The following is a 22034-nucleotide window of genomic DNA, read 5'->3' as shown; positions in this document are numbered from 1 at the left end:
TTGTTTTAAAAAAATACATTAATAGGTGTATTTTTCTAAAACTTTAATTATGGTGACCCACTAAAGTCTAAAAGGTCGGAGAAGCTACGGACATTATGAAAAGCAGGCAGTAAGCAGGCGCCAGGTGTAGAAAGAAGAAGGTGAAGGAAGGGGGGCTGAGGCACAAGAATGCTATGAATCCTGGACGTGACACGTCATTATCGTACCGAGGGTTTAGCTTGGAAGAAAGAAAGAAACCACAGGACATCAAAAGTCAATAATTGAATTCGGGGAGCAAGACAAGAGTATGAGAATTGGGCGCTCCTGTTTCCACGCGATCAACCAATCCACCACTAAAAAAGAACACGTGGAATGAATTTAATTATACTAGGAAGCTGCTTCTTCATTGTTTATTAATTAGCTCAATAAATAAATAAAAGAACCATCAACCATACACCTATATTTTTGTCCGGATTGAGTTATGGGTTTCACAGCTTATTAAAAGAGGCTGTCAAAACCATTATCTTCTTGATCAATACTATCATCTTTTTCTCTGTACTTTAAAAGATAAAAAAGGATTAACAATAAATAAAAAATAATAATGTCATATGACTTTTATATAATTAAAAGGATAAAACATCTTTAAAAAATGCATACAAATGTACGTTAAAAATACATGTTTTGTTATATATATATATATATATAATTTTAAAGGCCTATAGAGAAGAAGATGATCAAGAAGGCCCTTATAAAAATTGAGAGTGCATTTTGTCTCTCTTAGTGTAGGAGTTTTGAAACTTGTGACTTATGCATTCTCCATCTCTATGTGAATTTAATGTATTTGGTGGGGGGGTAGATATAATACAGAAATTTAATTAATTTTTAAATATTAAAAATAATATCTTACTCAAAATTATCTTCTTAATTAGGGTCAACTTTTTAAATGTTTTTTTTTTTTTTGTTAATATTTATGTTTTAAGAACATAAAATAAAAAACAAAAATTTTAACAAACATATGTATATAGTCTTTGTTGGTTATGAAAGTTTTCTTTAATTAATTATCCATTTTTCGAAATTTTTAGTTGAATTCTTGTCAAGTGTCTTTAATGTAAATGTTGGGTGAAGAAACCTATGCAAATTTTCTTATTTCTAGTCTCTAAATTTGTTATTATTGCTAAAGCTAGGGTTAAGATAATTAGTACTTGTGTACATTTCTTGCCTCCACTATCACCGCTGCTGGTTCATTATATATGTAGAAGGTTTCTTGACTCTTGTTATTTGGAACTTGGAAGGCAAAGCATGGCAGTTGGAATTAATCCTAATGCTACAAGCATGTGACTGCTACTCCACCAAGTTCATCAAAATTTGTGTTATAAACTAACCTAAAAGTACTTAACTAGCTAGGCCAGGATAAGAATTTTTATTTTCTAATTAAGCCACTTAATAAGGATTATAATTCTTACAAATCTAATGTGATCAAAATGGGTACCATACGTTGGACATATGCATTTGAACACATTTCCTGTTATTTTATATGGATGGTCCAAGAATAATATTAATTAAGTGATCTCAGTTTGTTAAAAAAAGAGTGGGCCGGTTAATCTTGATCATCCATATTGAATAATAATAGAAGATCAGTGTTATAGATTTTAATTAGTTCGAACTCGAACTTTACAATCCACCTCATTCCAATTCAATATCCCGACCTTACTTGTTGATGGATTGAAGGCTCCGTTGCCCGTCAGTTAGGTCGTACCAAAAATTGCAACAACAAGAATGATTAACTCCTCTTAAAAATAGAGCCTCACCCTCATGATTTTATGAAATGGAAGAACACTGCATGAATGATTGAATGAGTAGTGAAAAAAGGATGATGATCCTTCTTTTTTTAAGGGAAATAAAATATATATATATATATATATATATACAAACTGAGTGAAGAATATATATCCATGTTCCAGCTGCACGATTAATGTTATTAGGAAACAGAAATATATACCTTCATTAATTGTTCTTAACTGGCAAGGGAGATCGATTGTCATGGGTGATCATCATGAAGAGAAGTAGTAGTTGATGATCGATCTCCGAAAACTTGTGTCAGCAAGTCATATTGGTTTGCAGTTGAAGATGAAGTCCCTGACTGGCCGGAGGAGGCAGATTCTGTTGCCGGTAAGTCGTGTGTATGTACCCCCTCATACACTACTCGAAGAGTACCGGGCTTCGACGCCGACCACTCAGCTCTCTTCTTTGCACTGCAATTGCTCCTTTGGCACTTGAAGTAACTTCTGAGCATGTACATAAATTCATGTCGTTTCATCCATATTCATGCATTAGAATTAATTAATTGATCCAATATATATATATATATATATATATATAGAGAGAGAGAGAGAGAGAGAGAGAGAGAGAAATTAAAGATATATGTTCCTCTATCTATCTACCTGAATTTGCCAATATTTTTTATGAACTTTTGGCCATATTTTCTCCATTCATAGCCATCTTCAGGCAACACCAATCTGAAGCCTCTTCCATCCATGTCTTCCTCTTCAATTCCCCTAATAGGACATCAAGACTCAAAAGGATTAAATAAACTTAAGATCTCTAGCCCTATGACCTACAGTGGCATGCATAAAATCATGATGATGGTGATTATAATTACCTTAATTATATGCATACACGTTTGTATGTGACACAAGAGATGATATGAGTATTGGGTTAATCCTGATATAATTAACTATATATATGTTCCTTGTTCTTTGGCCATTAGGTTTAATATATATGTTCAAAAACTAGCTAGCTAGAGGTAACAAGAAAGAAAAGGAAAGATGCTGCTAATTCCTTATATCTTTTGTCAGCTCATTACCTGATCAATCTCAACATGCATCAAACACCAGATAATTAATAAAGATACTGAGAAAGGAATTCTTCAAGATATATATAGAGCAAATGCTGCAGATAATTAATGATATCAGTAGTTTCAAAAAGAAGAGAGGAAAAAGGAATGAAGCCAAAGGCAAAGCCCAAGTGCACCTTGATAATGAAGCCATTAGTATATCGTATGGGTGGGAGAGGAGCATGTACAGGCGGATCTGAGCTTAAAACTATACAAAACCTTGCAAAACTATATATATATATCCTGAACAGATTAGATCCAAGCAGGGAAGCACAAAGTCGATCAAGTAGGGAAAAAGAGTAAAAGACCTTAGTTAGGCCCCCTACAAACCAAGATCCATGGACAAAGACAAACAAACTTGCATCACAAGTGCATTTTAGAGTACCTCCGTACATATTTACATGCATAGATGGAGTTAGAAAGCAACTAAAGAACAAAAAGGGCAACCCTGCAACCAAATTTTTATGATCAAAGATAAATAAATAAATAAAATGGTTTGGATCTGTATAGAATACAACTTAGTGGGTATTTAAAGGGAGGCGAATCTATATGTGAATTTGAAGAAATATCCGAGAAGATATCAGGAAAATAAAAGGAAACTACTTGAAAATAACAAAGTCTTTAGCAATATTTTCCTTCGGTTTAATTTCCTCGTAACTTCTAGGAGTGGTAAAGCTAGTGTGAAGAGGAGCTAGGAAGGAGGGCATACATGGAGACTTGTCTGCTCTGGGAAGCTTCACTCATGGCAGCCGGTCTCACAACCCAGAAAGAGCTAAGAAGTATTCAATTCTTTTGTGGAAAAAATAAATTTAAATAAATTTTTTAAAAAAAAGTACGAGAGAGAGAGAGAGAGAGAGAAAGAGGAAAATAGTGTCGTGTCTTTTATAATAATAATATTATCTTGTCTCGCGTTAGGCATTTTTCCATGGAAACAAACACGTACGGGAAAATTGATTTTCTATCTATTTAACTATTTAAGTATTTACTTATAAAAAAAAAATTAAAAAAAAAAACTATTTAAGTATTAGGAGGAGCCGTTTTCATGGGATCTCTATATGAGTCTATGACTAAACGGATGGAGTTTCCCACACTCTAACGGGAACGACCAACCAATGAAACCTCGGATGTTATCCAAGTTGTCTCATTCCCATTGTACCACGTGTTGCTCTTTTGCCTAGTGTCATGGAAGCTTTGTAACACCAGGGTACATAATCACATACTATATGATGCTAGCGATGGAATGGAAGTGCAAAATGGTGGAGAACCGGGATCTCGAAACCACCACTTTGTACAACTGTAAAGTGACGTCTACCTACAAACGTCACGTCCTACGTACTATTTTGGCATTATAGTTGCCATGCCTTGTATGCTAAATAATATATTTTTTGTACTGTAGTAAAAAATCATTGGTGGGATATAAAGCTTTAAATTTTTTATAAAAAATAAATTTAAAAATTTGTTTTGTATAGTAATTTTTTTATTTGAATAATAATAAAAAATTATTAATGTGATATAAAAAAAAAAAAAAAAAATTAGAATGTTATAATATTGTTTTTTTGCTTTGCCAAACATGGCCACTACGCTTTTTTTTTTTTTTTCTTCGTATATTTTAGTATTTATAACAAGGGTCCTAAAGGGTTCATATCACGAATTCACAATTTTTTATGTCTTTTTCTAGAGGAAAACTATTCGAAATGAATTATTGACTATAGATTTTTTTTTTTTGATCGAATTATTAGTTAAGTTTTCAATGCTAACAAATACAATATTAAAACATGTTTAGATTTAGGTCTAGAATTTAGTCAATGCAATTTCAGAGCTAAAAGAGTGAAAAATCAAGAAATTGAAGATCTTGTTCGAAAGAGACCAAGTTGAATGGAACGGGATTTTGTGTTGAGTTTTACAATGCTTTGGTTGTTGTCCTGGTCTCATCCTGACCAAATGGAAAATCAAAAGGAGTTATAGAGAGCTATGTTCATAACTTCATTCGAACGGGAGGATCACAAAATGTTTTAGTCGAAGCTTTGTTCGAATGCTGTATATTCAGACTATGAAACCCCTCGATTTCGGTCAAATGAACTTAATCTTGTTCGAAAGAAATTGTAGCAGATCGTGAAAACCTTAGCTAACCCCTAGCCAATGTAATCTAAAAGGCTTTGTTTTTCCCAAACACGTAGAGAGGCATTATTCCTTAATTTTGAAATAAGTTTATCATCACTATTATTGTGCATAAACAAATCATAAACTTCTTCTAGTTTATTTTTTGCCAAATCAAACCACATAATAGCCTACAATCGTCAGAGTTTTAGTTTTGAAGTGGACGATGTTTGATTATGAAGGTGATTCCTATAAAAGAACGTTAAAGATTTTGAAGCGGTGCACTATATTGAACCTTAAGATCGTAACATATTATTATGTACTAAAAGTTTCATTTTCATACTCTTTGTTTTTGTTGTTGAGATGTTAAAATTTACTCAGAAAAACAAGCAAAGATGTATAAGATTGATGAGAAAGCCAGATAAATTTATGTAATTCTTTTCTATGAGAAAGTTTCAAATACGAGCTCTAAGATTAAAGGTAGTGTTACTTAAAAAGCATAAATGTAAAATAATAATAATAATAATAATAAAATGGGTGGAAAATATTTGGACGGGTGTAAGAAATATATGATCACACACCCTCTGCAAGAAATTGTGTTTTAGCATCCAATGAAAAAGAATTTACCAAAATTATAAGTTATTGCAATTGAAGCATGTTTAGAAAGATTAGAAGATTAGGGTCAAGTTTAGGTAATCGTACTGACTAGTGACTACTGACAAGCTAGCCCTAAAATAATACGAATTAACAAAGAAATTAAAAAAGAACAAATTTCGTTTCTTACTCAACATCACAAACAGTACTTTATTTTGTTTCCTCTCTCACTCGATATATGTCGCCTTCGGGTTAATTAGTTTTGATCTAGACTTTTGGGTTATGGATGTAATCATTATCCTGGCCTTCGGGTCGAGGAGGAAGAGTTTCGGCATAAGAGTCTTTCTGCTCTCAGGGTCGAGGAATAATTGCAATCCATGCATTTGGTTGAGTCTGTCCGTCAAAGATCTAGTACTAAATCTGATTTTAGTCATGAGTTAGCGGATTGATCTCGAATTTTGTATTAAACATGGTAATCTTGTTGCTTTATGCTATGATTGCTTCAGAACTTTGTTCTGTGATGTAAGAGCATTATGCTGGTGGTATTATTGAATGAAATGTTATGTTTTTCTCAAAAAAAAAAAAAAGTTTGTCTATTAATTAATTAATTTGTTGTGTGCTTAACCAGGGAGCTAGGGAATCAAATTAACAATTTATATATAATTCTATAGTACTAGTGCTAATATATATATATAATAAAGTTTTAAAAACTACTGATAACATGAATAATTAAAGTAGGGGGGCAAGGGCTAGAAGTCCCAGACTTCAATTTTTATTTTATTTTTCCAGTTGCGACAAACAAGAAATCATACAAAACTCCATCATCGATCTGTACGTGATCATCCTCAGTAAGAACTTGACCGTTTGAGCATGTGAAGCGGAAAATGATATGTCACATACCATTACCAAATTTTGATTACCATTAATTTTTGTGGTCCACTTAGTTTTGTTAATGCATTAATTAAATAATTAAAGTATTATTTCTTATTAATTTAAACCTTTTATGATAATTGTATCTATTCGTCCGATGTTCAAGCGGGTTGGTGGAGGCAATGTTTGGCCATCACATCTCATGTTTTGTGTTTTCTTTATACAACACTTTGTAAAATACACAAAACTTTTTAGATAAAATATATAAAGAAAAAAAAAAAAAAACTGAATTATATAATATATATATATGATTAAAATGATAATTAACCTCCCCAAAAATGGTTTCCAACAAGGATTTACCAACTTCCTAGCTAGCTCATGGATTCCTGAGTGTCAAATCAACCCCATATTGTTTCTTTGCTTTATTTACAAGAACAACCAAAAGAGGAAAGAAAGAGAGGAAGTGAAACTACACATAACACCCTCAATTACCCGCGCAATGACAGTTTGACACAAACAATTAAACAAATCAAACCAATGCGAGTAACCTTATCTTAAAACCAAGAGTCAAAAAGGAGATTGTGAGTAGGTATCATAAGATGATGCCATTATTCAATTATGAAATTTGAGAAAATTGAGGTTGTTTGTGATGATCCAAAAGGTTAGGTTTCATATTGGATGTGCAAATGGTGAAAGCGTTGCCGGCTCTTTCACTCGGCAAATTAGGCTATCGTCTAAAGCTCCGACTCAATGCTTCGACTTATTTAGTATGCGATTTTCAAATTTAATTAATATTTACTTATATATATTAATTAAAAAAAAAAAGACTTGCTTACATATATTGCTTTAGGCCTCAAAATTATAAGGAGCTACAGCCAGAAAATCCTGTTGCAAGCTGATACTATACAATCATACACACCTGTTTACCTAGTGTTAAAATGATCCAATTCCAAGCAACTATGACAAACATGTTTTAGCCAAAAAAATCCCCCCCCCAAAAAAAAGAAAGAAAAAGAAAAGCTTCCTAATGCAAAAACTCTCCCTTTAAACTGGAGAAGAAGCTCAATAAAGAAAACCCAGGACCATGTCAGCTACTACTCTCTGCATCTTCCTTTCTTTTTGACTCTGCATCCGGAACCTCACTAATTACAGTTAAAGTAGTTTGTTCAGTTGAAACCTCCTGATCAGTAGGGGCCTGTAGAGGTTCCAAGGAGTCCACTATATCTCGCATTAAAGGCCTTGCCTTTGGATTCCTGTTTAAGCAATGATAAGCCAGCATGGCTGCCTTGTGAACTCCTTTAACAGGATAGTCTCCTTCCAGCCTTGGATCAATGATATTCATCAATTTTTTCTTCTCCTTAAGCAACGGGAGAGCCCAATCTGTCAGGTTCTGCTCTCGGGCTGGTCGTGACTTGTCTAAGGATTTTCTTCCTGTAAGAAGTTCAAGAAGAACAACACCATAGCTGTAAACATCACTCCTAGGAGTTAGATGGCCTGCACAGAACAAAACATGCTTATGATGTCGGTTTGGAATTAATTTCAAAGGAAAACCGACTCTAAAATGGTTTTTAATGGCCTAATTCATCACATGTTGTGTTGTGTATCGACATAAACTTTCATTGTGTTCTCCAGAAACCCCCAAACGCAGAATGATGCTTAATGTGTTAAGAATATTAATTAAATTATCAAATTTCCAATTTCTTTGCTGTAAATTATCAGAAAAATACTTTACCTGTCATAATATACTCGGGAGCAGCATACCCGTACGTTCCCATTATGCGAGTAGAAACATGAGACTTGTCTCCCACTGGTCCATCTTTTGCAAGGCCAAAGTCAGAGAGCTTTGCATTGTAGTCCTGTTTGTAAAACATGCATATAAAATCCACAGTTTTAAGTTAAAGCTGATGATTTGACTATAACCTCATCCATGTTATGCTGACTTCAATATGCAGGAGAAACATTAATTTAAAAGTTTGACTTTTAGTCTATTAGAACTTATTTTCTGGATATAGAACTTGCTACATATTCCTTGGTGATTTCATTCTTAAAGCATTTCTCATAGAAAAATAGGTTTCTGTATCTTTTTTCTGATAGAAAAAGAGAGGAATCTGAAACTGATATCCACTTCATATACTAACCGAGTCTAGCAGAATATTAGAAGTCTTAAAATCACGATAGATGACAGGTTTCTCAGCTTCATGGAGAAAGGCAAGTCCTTTTGCAGCACCAAATGCAATTTTCATTCTAATGGACCACGGCAAAGGCAGCAATACTCCTGCAACAAAGGAGGAATTATGTTCCATTGTGTCATAGAAAACTAAAGAGTTGTCCTGCCCAAGCCTCCAACAAACAAAAACAAATTCAGAAATTTTAACTTACTAAAAAAGAGTTCATAAATTATATACATTGTCTGATAAAAACTCCCACACTAGTTTTTTGCCTCTAATACTGAATATAAATTAGACCGAGTCCTTCAAACACCTTGGAGAAAATTAAACAGTAGGCTTGCCACATCCACAACCAAACCTTGAAACTAGATAGTTATATCTAAAAACAAGTTAAGAACTAATGGTTTTTTTTCTTAAAATAACCTCCCACTTTCAGTTTTTCTCGCTTCTGGTACATAAGAGAAATCAGGCTTAGGCCTTTAAAATACCCTTTCAGCAGTCACTAGGGGTCGTTATTTCTAGGGATCACCTCAAACTATGCATAGATAGAAACTCATTAAATTTTAGGAAAATTGGTCAAAACTTTTTACGTTTTCTCGCAATATCAATTCACTCATTGGGTTTTCAAATCTAACAATTCACATTTAGAAACCAATGGGTAAAATTGAAATCGTCTGAAAATTCAGGGAGTTTTGGCCAAATTTCACATAAATTTTAGCACCTCCTCTCCATCAAATAAAGTCGGATTTAAGGCTACTAGACCTAGTTGTAGCATCTTTATCAAGTTACTCTTTCCTCTAACTGCTTTACATAGAGATGCATCCCTAACACATGTTAAACCAACATCTTAAGATGGATACCAGAATCCTACAATGTGATTGCCCTAACACTAATCTTTCAGAAAACAACATTGAGAAGGAAAAGTGCATGAAAAGGGAGGTGAGAAGCAACAGGAAATGCTTACTTGAAAAAAGATTGTTCTCCACACTACCCCGAGGCATATACTCATATATTAGTACCCGCTGCTCATCTTCACAGCAATATCCAATCAATTTTACCAAATTTGGATGAGAAAGCTGCCCCAAAAACATGACTTCTGCCTAGAAACCCACAAAGCAGTTAATCAATCTGATACAAGTTTTTAAGGTTCCATATACATGAAAAAGAGAAGATACAAATAGCACCATAAGTTTGAACAACGTAAACGTTACCAGCCATTCTCTGTGGCCTTGATAACTGTCATCACCATCATGAACCTTAACAGCTACAGATAAGGGAGGAAGCCCCTTTCTTAGATCCTCAGCAATAAACCCTTTATAAACCCTTCCAAATCCTCCTCCGCCCAACACTCCATCTGGCCTAAAATTTCCAGTGATTACCTTTAGCTCATTGAAGGTGAATGCAATCAATGGATTTGCAGCTGAATCACGACGGAAATCTTCTACTTCTTCAGGGTTTGATGGTAGCTTACTTTCATCGTTCCTTTGTTTCACTAATTGGCTCTCGTATTTTGGAGACTCTAAAAAGCAAGAGGACAGCATTATATCACATATCGAGGTATAAATTTCATTTCTTATTTACTTTCATGACAAAGGCTGAAAGAAGAAGAAAGAATTTAAAGAAGATAAAAGTTCTCACTTCACTGCAACAGTATACTTGGTGAAATATTTGCAGGTAAATAACGTCATTTTTATGAGCAACTTTTAATATCCAACACGGAAGGATATTCAAACCTGATGTGAAGAAACAAAAACATCCTACGAGAGAATGTTACGAGGGGAAAAAAAAAATTCCATTTTGACAACAATACGAAAAGAGTATACAGTTTCAAGCCTACTCAGCTTATTGGTAAGCTACCAGAACAAAACGAACTCAATGAAATCACTAATGATCTCTACGCGATCCTCTGTAGATATGAAAACAAAATATTCAATTTTTAAAACGAAAAGGGGGGGAGGGATTTTGACTGTTGAGCGATAAAAATATATTTTGCAACTCATTACCGTTATAAAGATAAAATGAGTCAGTATGCTACAGTGAGATGTGTCCGGTTTTCTTTGTTAAGTAAAGTGTGATGTATCCACTTCCCACATAAGAAAAAAAAAAAAAAATTACCTTTATAAGTAGGATAAAGTAGATGCGAGAAAGGCCAATAAAGAAGGAAAAAAGTAGAGGTGAAAAAGTTATATCATCTTCATTTTTCTTTTTAGTCCTCCTACTAATTTCCAATGAATAGCATATTAAAATACACGATTCTAAATAGAAAATCTTTCTAAATTTCAACGGATTCACCAACTCGAGAACCAGGGAAAAGAACCGACAAACAGAAAGGAAAAGGCCAAAACAGAGCATGAAGGGAAGATTTTTTTTTTTTTTTTTTTTTCTTTTCTAATTTGGCAAACAGAACACTCTTGAATATGTAACCCTCACCCCAGATTTCATGAGAGAGCATAGATCAGCTAAGGGAAAGAATATACGTAAATCGTTACTCATACAAGAGATTCAAAGACACAGAACAAAAGCAAACAGAGGAAAACGGTGTTATCATTCAAATCAAAGTAGAACTGTAACCACAACTAATTTCAGTGAAAGAAAGAGAGAAAACAGAAACCCCATCTCTGGAATCATGTATAACACAAAACCCAATTTCAGAAAATCAATCGAACCAGTACAAAAACAAAACTTCCTCGAAAACCAACCTGACTTTGCATTGGATGAGACTCTGTAAACCGAGGGTTCCCACCTACACCAGCAATTCCCCATCACACCAAACTCAGAAACAGCCCAAGACCCACCTCCTCACCAACCACCCATCACCAAAAGCAAAGTTATTTCACTCTTTCAGAAAGAAGTATTAGACCCCAAACTAAAAAAAAAATATAAAAAAATAAAAAACAATTTAAGAAACACTCTGTTTCACAATTGTTGGTAAGAATTGTGTGTGTGGGTGCAATGGTTGATGAAAGCAAGAAAGAGTGTGAGAGAATTCTTGATGGTAATGATGGGGTAAGTGTTGAGGTGGGCGATGTTCTTGGCTATGGCGAAAATGGGCCCACAGAGTTGGGGGATTTTGTTCTGTTTCAAAATATGTGCGTTTGTTAGCTTTCTTTTTAGTGCGCATATACGGTGCACCCTGATCCCCACCAATCTTTTTCCATTACTCTCCAAAATACTCTTCTCCATCTTTTCCTTAGCCTTCGCCATCGTTTATTTTTTAATATTTTTTTCTTCCCTCGCATATCCACACTGTCACAGAGTAATATCAGATTGCAGGAAACTTCCAACAACTTTACCTACTAATAGTTCTTATTTAAAATTCTGATTATTATAAATGTATATGCAGTACCACCTCAGTGGGTATAATATAGTGGGCAATTATATAATTATCCACTTAGCAACTTATACAATTATAGCGACCTACTTAGCAAAACAAACCCACACATATTTGTATTTAGTGATCTTGCCATCATATCCTCTAGTCAAGGGATTTTTGTATGCCAATAATTACAGGTATACAATTGGTATTGGGTGCCCGGCTGCGACCCCTCAAACTGCAATTAAGAAATCCTTAATTCATACATTGCAGGAAAATTGCACACCACAGCAAAATCAACCTGGACTGGACACATTGCAGCTGCTATAGGAATTTTTGAATAAGTAATGTTATGATACCAAGTGTTTCATTGCAAACCGGTTTTTAAAAGTGAGTCCAACCTAAAGTTTGAATAAAGAACTGAGTTTTTTTTTTAATGTATTAATATTGTTGATCATTAAATAATTTTTTTTCCCTTTCGAAGTTTCTATATTTAAGTGTTTTACTTTTTGTAATTTAGAATGAACAACTCAAATCAATTCCCAAAATCTGATTAAACAATAGTAAAAGGGAAGTAGATATGCATGAAGTAGTTCACTGAATTGTTTCATACCTATATTCCACTTGCCTAAATGAATTGTTTTTTTGTTTTTCTAAATGTAGAATGAAGACAGTTGAATATTAACTTTTCCTAAAAGTATTGTGGCCTACCAACCATCGTGGACAGAGAAATTGTCAACTCAGAGTAGTGCTTGATGCTAAATTGTCGTGCGATGCAGTGCAGTGCGTGCTGTCCTGAGTACGATGATGATGTAGTATACCATCATGCTATCATTTGATGGTGTCCTCATCTAAAACTGTTTTAAGCAGGTATTAGGTTGATGTTAAATGCTTGCAACTATTGAGATTTGATCTTGCACAGGTTCAATTAATGAAGCTAAAACGCCTCAAGTCTAATGCAAATTTAACATCCCTCTTCACCAAATATATGGGAGAAGAGAATGAAGGAAAAAGATGTGTAAAAAGATAATGTTTAAATGTAAAAAGATCAAGATGTGGTTTCTTTTTGGGTGTCGTTTTCTAAACTGGAAAAGTTGATTACAAGCAGCTGCTGATCTGCATAAACTATTTCTTATGCTTGGATTTGATGGAAAGGATGTGATTATTTTCAGAACTTTTAACTGGAAACAAAATATGGAGCCTCAGAGTCAACATCTTAATGAGTAATCAGTACTCTTCAGTGGTTTTGTGATTTGTGTTGAAAAAGAAAAATTGAGATACAGTATCTAGCGCTACCCAATAGCTTTTTGAAACTATTCTTCAAAAAAAAAAATTGAATCCAGATTGTTCTTTCGATCCAAACATGCCTAGTGTAAGGATGATATTGATCCACATGTCAGTTACGATATGACTCATGTAAAGACAATGCAACTCTATGGTCAAGGTACTGACCATTTTCTAACATGATGCATGAAAATCTGTCTCTAGCTATGTCTGCAAGCTAGACTGCAATGAGCTTGCTTATTACTGGTGGGCTGCTTAGGTGTTAGGTCCCATGGCCGGCAGATTATTTAATAACACTCATTTTAACCATGTCTATCGAAGAAGAGAAGAATATATTTTTTGTTTTTTTCGTCTTTCTCTTGCTTTTTGTATAGTAAATTGAAGTTGTAGAAGTTGGAAATGTAATGGAAAGAGCAGTTCAATGTCCCACCTTATAGATATGTCTTTCTTCTGAAATGACTTCAGAAGCAATTAAGAAAGGGAGAATTCTAAGAGAAAGGGAATATGTTAGTGATAAGAGGTGGTCCAAACTCAAGTATAGTCTCCCCTCCTTGTTTTGTTTCACATGGACCGAAGACCACCATTTGTTTCTTGGAAACCCCCCACCCCCCCCCCCCCCCCCCCCCCAGCCTTTTTCTCTCTCTGCCTCTCTCTTTCTTACATACGCAGGCCCACATCCACACTCAATGTATTTTCTTGCTATAATGGCAGATATAATTACCATTTGTGCAGATAATTAGAAAATTATGTATATATATATATATATATATATTGCTTATCATAATCTAATATAGCTGTTATAAATGCTAATGTTACATTAAATGATGATATAAACATATATACAATATTATAATGTAGATTTCAATTACAAAGCACTTTTTAATCAATACAGGGCCTACATCATACAGGCAAAATCAATGGTGACATGTTACCACCTGCATCTAATGGCTACCGTTGCTCATTCAAATGCATAGATTAGAATTTGGTCCCATCTCTGCAAAGACCACAGCATGCTAAATTTGTGCTCAACAATCATCAAGCTTGAAACTGGGGCCAAATGGTCATTTATCATAATTTTCCATAAGTCGTTAGTTGAATTTCTAAAAGCTAGCCATGCAACTAAGACTATGGTATCAGACAACACAGATTTAAACATCCTCATTTCCTCGCACCATGCCTTCAATCATATACCTCTCTTAGAACCAACTTCCTTGAAGAGAAAAGACTTCAAATGGTCACAATCCTCTGCCTGTAATCTTGCCACTGAAAATCCTTAGACATAGGAAAACTGAGTGGGCAGGGTGCTTCACAGTTAACCCTTGAAATAACCATATTTTAGCTTCTCTAGAAAGCATATGAATCATGATACTTCTTTCTATGGATTCATCTAATTTTTTTTTTATCTGCTAGCACATTTCAATCTGAAATATATTCATAAAATTCTAAAATTGCATAATGGAAAAATTGATCTGCTTCTGATCAGAAAGTAACAAAACCTTGACAATCAGGGTCCTTAGTATGTTCAGCCTATTTTCAACATCCTTATATATGTTGGCTCCCATACAAGCTATAGTTAACCTTCTCTGTTTTGCTCTGGGGTATACATAATATTATGCCTTTTCTATATCACTTTCCAATGCCATACTAATACATGACATGCACATTTGAAACTGTTACATTTCTGAAATATAGGAGCAATTACTTGATCATATAATGTAGTCCTAGAAGGTGAATAGAATTTAACCAAATAATCCAGCTGTTAAAATGTCCCAACATAGTTAAATCTTTATGTTACATGTACTTGAAATTACTGCCTGTCAAAGCAAACTAGATGTATGCTTTATTTCAATCAAATTATGATACATGAAGACACAATAATAGATTGCCATGAATGAAATCTGATGCCTATTCACAAAGCAAGTTCATATAGCATTCATATGGTGAAAGGTTCAATGATGTGAAGATTTAACTTCGAGACGTGTTTCGAAAGTCTTAGGCCTTGATTATAAACCTCTGATTACGCAAAACGATTACACACAATTTACGCAATGTGTTAGGATGGCTTTAGCAGCTTAGCTAAGCAATGATTCTCCTGACTAAACCTAATATTGCATTTTTTAATCAAATTAGTACTTGTATGTAGGTTTGCAACAGATCATTGTGTATATATATTCCTTGATGTTTGTAGGTTGGTTTTCTTACATAGCTGTAGTCTTGGGACATAATAAATGTACAGAGTATGAGATAAGAATAATTCATATAATAATCAAAGAGAATAGAAAAGAATATTTTTGTTATGAACTCCTTAATTGTACTACTCATAGAGAAGCAGTTGAAGGCAACACTAGGAATACTCTGCTTATTAGATGTGATTATGCTAGTTTTGAAATATTGACCCTTACAGATGTATCCTATAACTAAACCAGATATATCTCATCTACCTTAATGCTAGCCAGGCTAAAGTATCCATCTTTAGTTTAGAACATTCAATAGCTTAAAAGATTAATGGCACCTAAAACTAGGGTTGCAGGCTCTTAAAGAGGGCTACAGAACATTTTCATTTGGGTAATTTTGGTAAATGCCTACTTGCACAAAGCATCTGATTACTACTTTTACATGAGTAAGAACAAGTGCACTTGCTACCAGATTTAAATTTTAGTTTCAAGGTTATTTAGTCTCATTTTATTTCAAGAAATAGAAGTTAGAATAAAGAGTATAACATGTAGTGATGATCCTTATAGTTATATATGAAGTGTTGACCCTTGTGTTCTCCCTTTCTTTTAAGATTTGCATTAAATTGAGACATGAACTCAAGCAGCTGATGAGGTAGTGCAGTTATTTAATTTTGTTTAGAGGAAAAGTAGACTGAAAGATCTAAAAAACATGGCTAATGCAGTTATCTTAGTCATTTTATTTTTTATAAGTATCTTAGTCAACTAATGCTGTTTCCAAGGAAAAGGAGCCTGAAAGATCTTAAGCATAATGAAGGTCACATGCATTTCTCTTTATAGTATTCATTGTAACCATGATGTAGCTTCATAAAGGTAGTCCTTGGCCGTAAGTCTACCTTAGGCATAATATTACTGTATAGGTCTAGGTACAAGAAAAGACGAGTGAGAGAGAGATACGGAGAGAACGGGGGAAGGCTGGAGGTTGGTTGTCCTCATCATGGAGTGCTCAAGAAGGTATGTCAGTGCTCTTGCAGCTTGGAAGCCTTAGAATGCACGCACCTCAGGACATCCTCTTGGAAATCATAGTCAGCCCTTACTCGCTACTACACTATTTAATGCCATCCAACCAAGTGGTTCTTCCATGAGAGACAATGGCTACTTATCTTCAGTGTTTCTGGGGCCTATTTCTCTCACTTTCACTTTATTTTATTCACTCAACACCTACACCTCATGTAACTTTATTACTAAAAGTTCTTCAGCGGTTTTTTGGTCCCCTTCTCTAATAATGATCTCAGCTGATCTTTATTTTTATTTTTTCTGTTTTTCCACAGGTTTATATAGTCTATTTAGGGCTCAACCATATTCATGATCCTACTCTCACTTCAAAACATCATCACCAACTCCTATCTAATGTTTTTGCAAGGTTTTTGTAATTACATATTCCAAATGATCCTATTTATTTTTCTTTACAATTTGTCAAGCTGCTATTACTCAACTACTAATTATCACTAAATCGACTCTCACTTTTCTGTTTGCATATGTTATTCTTCAGTGAAGAAGATGCTAAACGGTCCGTGCTCTACAGCTACAAGCATAGTTTCTCAGGGTTTTCAGCAAAGCTTAATTCAACCCAAGCAACTGCTTTAGCCAGTTATTAGCTAACCCTTTTTTCTTCTTAATTTATATATATCTTCTAAGATAAACTCGACAATATCGTTAATTGTCTTGTTTTAGACTTGAATAAGAACCTCAAGTAAGTTTCATTATTGACAAATATTAATGTAAGAAGATGTATTGCAGAGATGGAAGGAGTGATATCAGTGTTTAGGAGCAAGACACTGCAATTGCACACAACAAGAAGTTGGGATTTCCTAGGCCTCACTTTGGACAACAGTGAAGTGATGCCATTGCAGCTAGCCTGTGGTGATGACATTGTTGTCGGGGTCTTTGACACAGGTTTTCTAACTAGTACTTCACCTTGTTCTATATATCTTTTACCTTTAATATGGTCTTAAAATAAAGTTAAGCTCACTACCAATCCTATTAAGTTTCACTGGCAGTAGATCACCACTGTCTTTTGATAAGGTATCTATATGCATGCTTGTTTTGTGAATCTGTGATAAGGTATATGGCCAGACTCTGAGAGTTTCAAGGAAGAGCGAGGCATGAAGCCGATTCCATCAACCTGGAAGGGAAAATGTGTGAAAGGTGAAAAGTTTAACCCAGCAACAGCATGCAACCGGAAGCTAATCGGTGCTCGTTACTACCTTAAAGGGTTTGAAGAAGAAAACGGGCCACTAAATATGAGTGGGAACCCAGAGTACCGATCACCTCTAGACTTTCTTGGCCATGGGACACACACAGCTTCAACAGCTGTAGGGTCCATAGTGAAAAATGCAGATTTCTTTGGTTTGGGGCAGGGCACCGCCAGGGGAGGAGCCCCTAGAGCCCGGCTGGCAGTGTATAAAGTATGTTGGGGAAAGTACTTGGATGGGAAGTGCAGCGAAGCGGATATAATGGCGGCTTTTGACGATGCTTTGCATGATGGAGTTCACATAATCTCGGCCTCATTTGGTGAACCACCACCCTTGAGGCCATTCTTTGCATCAAATGCGGCCATAGGCTCATTTCATGCAATGCAGCTTGGTATTACTGTTGTGTTCTCTGCAGGTAATAACGGGCCTGAGCCATCTCTTGTAACCAATGTTGCACCATGGTCCATTTCTGTTGCTGCCTCATCTGTTGATCGCATGTTCCCGACCCAGATACTGCTGGATAATAATAATCTCTCCATCATGGTAATTCAAATTCTGGCATCCATAAGGGTTTGGTTTATGCATGGCAGCCATAAAATCACTTATAACATAATTAATGCACTTTTGTATATATATATACACATATGCTTCTATGGTGCAAAGATACATATGCTACATTGGCTTATCAAAAAAAAATATATACATTCTTCTATGGTGCAAAGATACATATACCCTAGAAAACCAGCTTCTATTTTCCTCTCTAAACATGAAATCTAAGTACAATATTGTTAAATGAGTGCATATAATCTAAGTACCCTTTTGTTCCCTATTAATCCTTAAACAGAGTCACAATATAATGATCAGTTGTGTTAAATCACATATGTTTGCTTTAATTAAAAAAAAAAAGAAAAAAAAAAGCCCAATAATTAGGAAATGAAAGTTTGGACAGTTATGGTTGTGATTACCTGTTGACTCTGGTGGGTCATGTCATGACAACAACAATCATTCATTTTCTAGCCAAGCTTTGGAGTGACTGTATCTCCTTTTTTGTACAGGGACAAAGCTTAATTACCACTCCCACAGAAATCAAGGCTACATTGGCAGACGCAAGGATGTATTTCGATAATGGGTGACCCTCTCTCTCCCCGACATTGACATTTCTCCCTTTCCCTACTTCCCCCAGTGTTTGGGAGACAAACAATCTCTCTCTCCCCGACACTTCCATCTCTCCTTTTCCCTACTTCCCCCAGTGTTTCATACAAAAAGAAATCTCCTTGTATGACTTGACACGACAAAGTTTTCCTTCCCAAACTAGGATGCTATTAAACTGGCATGTGGGTGTTCAAAATATATATATATATGTGTGTGTACTTTCGCATTTTTCTTAAATTCTATATTTTTTATTATTAATTGTTTCCACCCCACAAAATATTTTTATAGTTTTGCCCCTACCACGTCAAAATTTTTGGTTCCGCCCCTGCATACAACATGACACTTGATATATTATGGTATATGTTTTTGTTTCTGACAATGTTTGATTGCTTTTGCAGGGTTTGCACGCCGGAGAATTGGAATACTAGTAGATCAGCTACAGGGAAGGTAGTCCTATGCTTCTACACCGTTGGACCAAAAATAAGTGAAGAAGCAGCAGCAGCAGTGAAGACGGCCAATGGATCAGGCTTGATCTTTGTTGTGCCTGTCACTCTTGACGTTGCTTATGTTGACATCATCCCCATTGTCCTCGTTGACTTTGATCAAGGCACCAAAATTAAGACCTATCTTGCTCAGTCTCGCAGGTGACTGGACATGATTCAATCTATTGTTTCGCATTCATTTTTGGACGGTGAAGATTGCTTCCACTAATATATATATATATATATATATATATATATATATATAACAAGAGAATTGTAGACAATTATAACCAATTAGGAAGTGCTTCTTTCTGACTTGTATCTTTTTGACTATATATGAAGCCTCCCTATAGTGCGGATAAAACCGCCTAAAACCGTGACCGGAAAGTCACCGGCACCTACAGTTGCAGACTTTTCTTCTAGAGGGCCAAGCTCAACTGCACCTGATTTTCTCAAGGTATATTAATTGTGAGGATTTATAATTGTTAGGAAACATTAATTTCATTTCCTTCTCTAACCCAGATGCCATTTTATAGCACTATGTTAAAATGGATGAAGATGCAAATGAATCTTAACTAACTCATGCTATTTTGTGTCACATTTGTGCATCTGACATCAAATGACAAGAAATTATGCTTTGGTTACTACAAATTTCTTACAAACTATCGTGACAGTTTATATTTTTTATAGTTGATATAATAAGTCTGTCACCATTGATTGCCACGGATTCACGTCAGTCAGTAAGAAACTTATACTAAAATTTATGGTACTCGTAGCAACGCTCGAAAAGACAACATATTTATTTTGTATGCATAATATATAACTTTGTTCTTCTTTTTATTAATAGCCGGACGTAACTGCTCCCGGAGTAAATATACTAGCAGCATGGCCTACAAAAACCCCACCAACATTGTTACCTAGCGATAAACGTCGAGTGAAGTGGAATTTCCAGTCAGGAACATCAATGTCGTGCCCTCATGTGTCTGGGGTTGCAGCCCTTATCAAATCGGTACATCCAAGTTGGTCCCCATCAGCCATTAGATCTGCTCTCATGACCACAGGCAAGAAGAAAATGACTTTTAACCATTAAAACCCTTTTTGGGTATAGTGTATCATATTGAAAATTCTTGCAATTGACTGCTCGAAGTATAATTAATTAGTTCAGTTCAGACAACTAATTAAGAGAGGACCCTAATGGGATCCAATTGCCCAAGCAGGTTTCAAGCTACTTAGGCACTTGCTAGGCAACTGGGTCTATTATAGCCTTTTTTTAGTAGAGTATTCATACCAAGCTCAACAAATCTACTCTTTATTTTAGCTATAAAAATTAAAAATAAAAACACTAGCTCAACAAATCTACTCTTTATTTTAGCTATAAAAATTAAAAATAAAAACACTTTTTTTTTTTTTTTTTTTACTATTTTAGCTACCCATTTTCCATATTTTTATGAAAGAACACACCTAACATATTTTTTCTAGAAATTAATTAACCTTGTTTAAATTGTGTCTTGTGCTCCTTGTCACACAGCCTACACAAGGGACACAACCTCGGACAGCATTCTCGCCGGAGGATCAATGAAAGCTGCCGATCCCTTTGACATTGGCGCCGGCCACATTGACCCCTTAAGAGCCGTTGATCCAGGGCTTGTTTATGAGATGAAAACCAGAGATTATATCATCTTCCTCTGCAATATTGGCTACAGCAAACAACATATAACGACACTTGTCCTTCCCTGTCCTGGGTTGGACACAAGCTGCTCAAAGGTACCCCAAAGCAACACAAACATAAACTACCCATCAATCACAGTTTCCAATCTCAAATCAACGGTGACAATCAAAAGGACTGTTCGCAATGTGGGGCATAAGAAGAACACCTTTTACTTTGCCACCATTGTTGAGCCTGATGGAGTGGAGGTGTTCATATGGCCTAGAGTTTTGTTTTTCTCATGGTTCAATCAAGAAAACACATACTATGTGACTCTCAAACCACAGAAGAAGTCTCAAGGGAGATATGATTTTGGAGAGATTGTTTGGTCAGATGGCTTCCATAAAGTCAGGAGTCCATTGGTTGTGTTTGTCAACACTACTGCTGACTACGGTGACTCCACAACATCTACCACCACAATTTAGGTTCATATATATGTTATTCAAATGAACCTTTTTTCTATGCAAATTTACAAATAATGTAATAATTGCAAGCAAGTTTCTTGCAAATTAAATGCTGATATCTTGTATCTTCATCAAAATTTATATATTAAGTCGTTGTTAACGTTTCCCGTGTCAAACTTTGAACCAATTTAAGCAATAAAGCCTTTCAGAGGGAATAACTTCGATGTTTAAATCAATATTATTTATGACAAAAAATATGAATGCACTAAGTAAGAGTTTTGAACTTAGGATCAAAAGTCTACCCCTTGCACAATACACACAACAGGAGGTGGCCGAGTGGCCATCCTTACAAAATGGAGTTGCCTAACAACCACTCCTTACATTCACAACAAGGGGGTAGCCGCACATCCACCAATATTTCCCTCCATGATATTGAGACCCATTGTAAAATTGAAAGAGATGAAATGGTGGAGAGGAGATAAAGTCAAATATCAATTCAGGGTAAATTTGTCACTAAAAAATGCTTCATTAGTGTTGGTGTCACTCATATGTGACAGAATCCGTCAATTTTAACGTCCAATATGACACATGAACCCATTCAACACAAAGTGGTAGTTTAGGGGTGTAAACGCAAATTGAATGGTAGTTTGGGAGAGGAGGGAGGACA

The 22034-nt window shown here is 35.1% G+C and overlaps 3 protein-coding genes across 5 annotated transcripts; 1 reads left to right on the top strand and 2 right to left on the bottom strand.

Moving 5' to 3' along the window:
* Window positions 1–1893: 1893 nt before the first annotated feature.
* Window positions 1894–3687, bottom strand: LOC132163441 (WRKY transcription factor 23). Of its 2 annotated transcripts, none has more exons than XM_059573736.2 (3): window positions 3582–3687; window positions 2421–2534; window positions 1894–2264 (listed from the first exon to the last, which is right to left on the bottom strand). In XM_059573736.2, the coding sequence occupies exons 1-3, from the start codon at window positions 3614–3616 to the stop codon at window positions 2018–2020; spliced, it is 396 nt and encodes a 131-aa protein (XP_059429719.1). In that variant the 5' UTR covers window positions 3617–3687; the 3' UTR covers window positions 1894–2017. The 2 variants fall into 2 exon arrangements, with proteins under 2 accessions (XP_059429719.1, XP_059429717.1); XM_059573734.2 differs by lacking the exon at window positions 3582–3687 and adding an exon at window positions 3010–3563.
* A 3585-nt stretch (window positions 3688–7272) lies between these two features.
* On the bottom strand, window positions 7273–11778 carry LOC132163394 (Protein kinase superfamily protein). Of its 2 annotated transcripts, none has more exons than XM_059573675.2 (6): window positions 11301–11778; window positions 9813–10120; window positions 9566–9701; window positions 8572–8708; window positions 8166–8289; window positions 7273–7927 (listed from the first exon to the last, which is right to left on the bottom strand). In XM_059573675.2, the coding sequence occupies exons 1-6, from the start codon at window positions 11362–11364 to the stop codon at window positions 7521–7523; spliced, it is 1176 nt and encodes a 391-aa protein (XP_059429658.1). In that variant the 5' UTR covers window positions 11365–11778; the 3' UTR covers window positions 7273–7520. The 2 variants fall into 2 exon arrangements, with proteins under 2 accessions (XP_059429658.1, XP_059429659.1); XM_059573676.2 differs by having other exon boundaries at window positions 9981–10120.
* A 4742-nt stretch (window positions 11779–16520) lies between these two features.
* Window positions 16521–21476, top strand: UNE17 (Subtilisin-like serine endopeptidase family protein). Its single transcript, XM_059574999.2, has 10 exons — window positions 16521–16601; window positions 16701–16792; window positions 16922–17019; window positions 17170–17325; window positions 17494–18167; window positions 18680–18753; window positions 19175–19420; window positions 19601–19715; window positions 20106–20319; window positions 20787–21476. Exons 1-10 carry the CDS (start codon window positions 16521–16523, stop codon window positions 21386–21388), a joined length of 2352 nt encoding a protein of 783 aa, XP_059430982.2. The 3' UTR covers window positions 21389–21476.
* The last annotated feature ends 558 nt before the right edge of the window (window positions 21477–22034 follow it).

Source organism: Corylus avellana, chromosome 8, assembly GCF_965113065.1.
Source record: "Corylus avellana chromosome 8, dhCorAvel1.hap1.2, whole genome shotgun sequence".
Taxonomy (NCBI): domain Eukaryota; kingdom Viridiplantae; phylum Streptophyta; class Magnoliopsida; order Fagales; family Betulaceae; genus Corylus; species Corylus avellana.
Note: the sequence above shows the minus strand (reverse complement) of the source record. Positions and strands in the feature narration are given on the sequence as shown.

Coding starts and splice junctions, on each gene's coding strand:
- LOC132163441 (XM_059573734.2), bottom strand. CDS start 3,056: ATGCTCCTCTCCCACCCATACGATATACTAATGGCTTCATTATCAAG. Junction 2,535..3,009: donor CTAATGGCTTCATTATCAAG/GTGCACTTGGGC, acceptor ATGTCCTATTAG/GGGAATTGAAGAGGAAGACA. Junction 2,265..2,420: donor AAAAATATTGGCAAATTCAG/GTAGATAGATAG, acceptor GTACATGCTCAG/AAGTTACTTCAAGTGCCAAA.
- LOC132163394 (XM_059573675.2), bottom strand. CDS start 11,364: ATGGGGAATTGCTGGTGTAGGTGGGAACCCTCGGTTTACAGAGTCTCA. Junction 10,121..11,300: donor CTCATCCAATGCAAAGTCAG/GTTGGTTTTCGA, acceptor CTTGCTTTTTAG/AGTCTCCAAAATACGAGAGC. Junction 8,709..9,565: donor GGAGAACAATCTTTTTTCAA/GTAAGCATTTCC, acceptor CCTTTGTTGCAG/GAGTATTGCTGCCTTTGCCG.
- UNE17 (XM_059574999.2), top strand. CDS start 16,521: ATGGCTACTTATCTTCAGTGTTTCTGGGGCCTATTTCTCTCACTTTCA. Junction 16,602..16,700: donor ACTCAACACCTACACCTCAT/GTAACTTTATTA, acceptor GTTTTTCCACAG/GTTTATATAGTCTATTTAGG. Junction 18,168..18,679: donor ATAATAATCTCTCCATCATG/GTAATTCAAATT, acceptor TTTTTTGTACAG/GGACAAAGCTTAATTACCAC.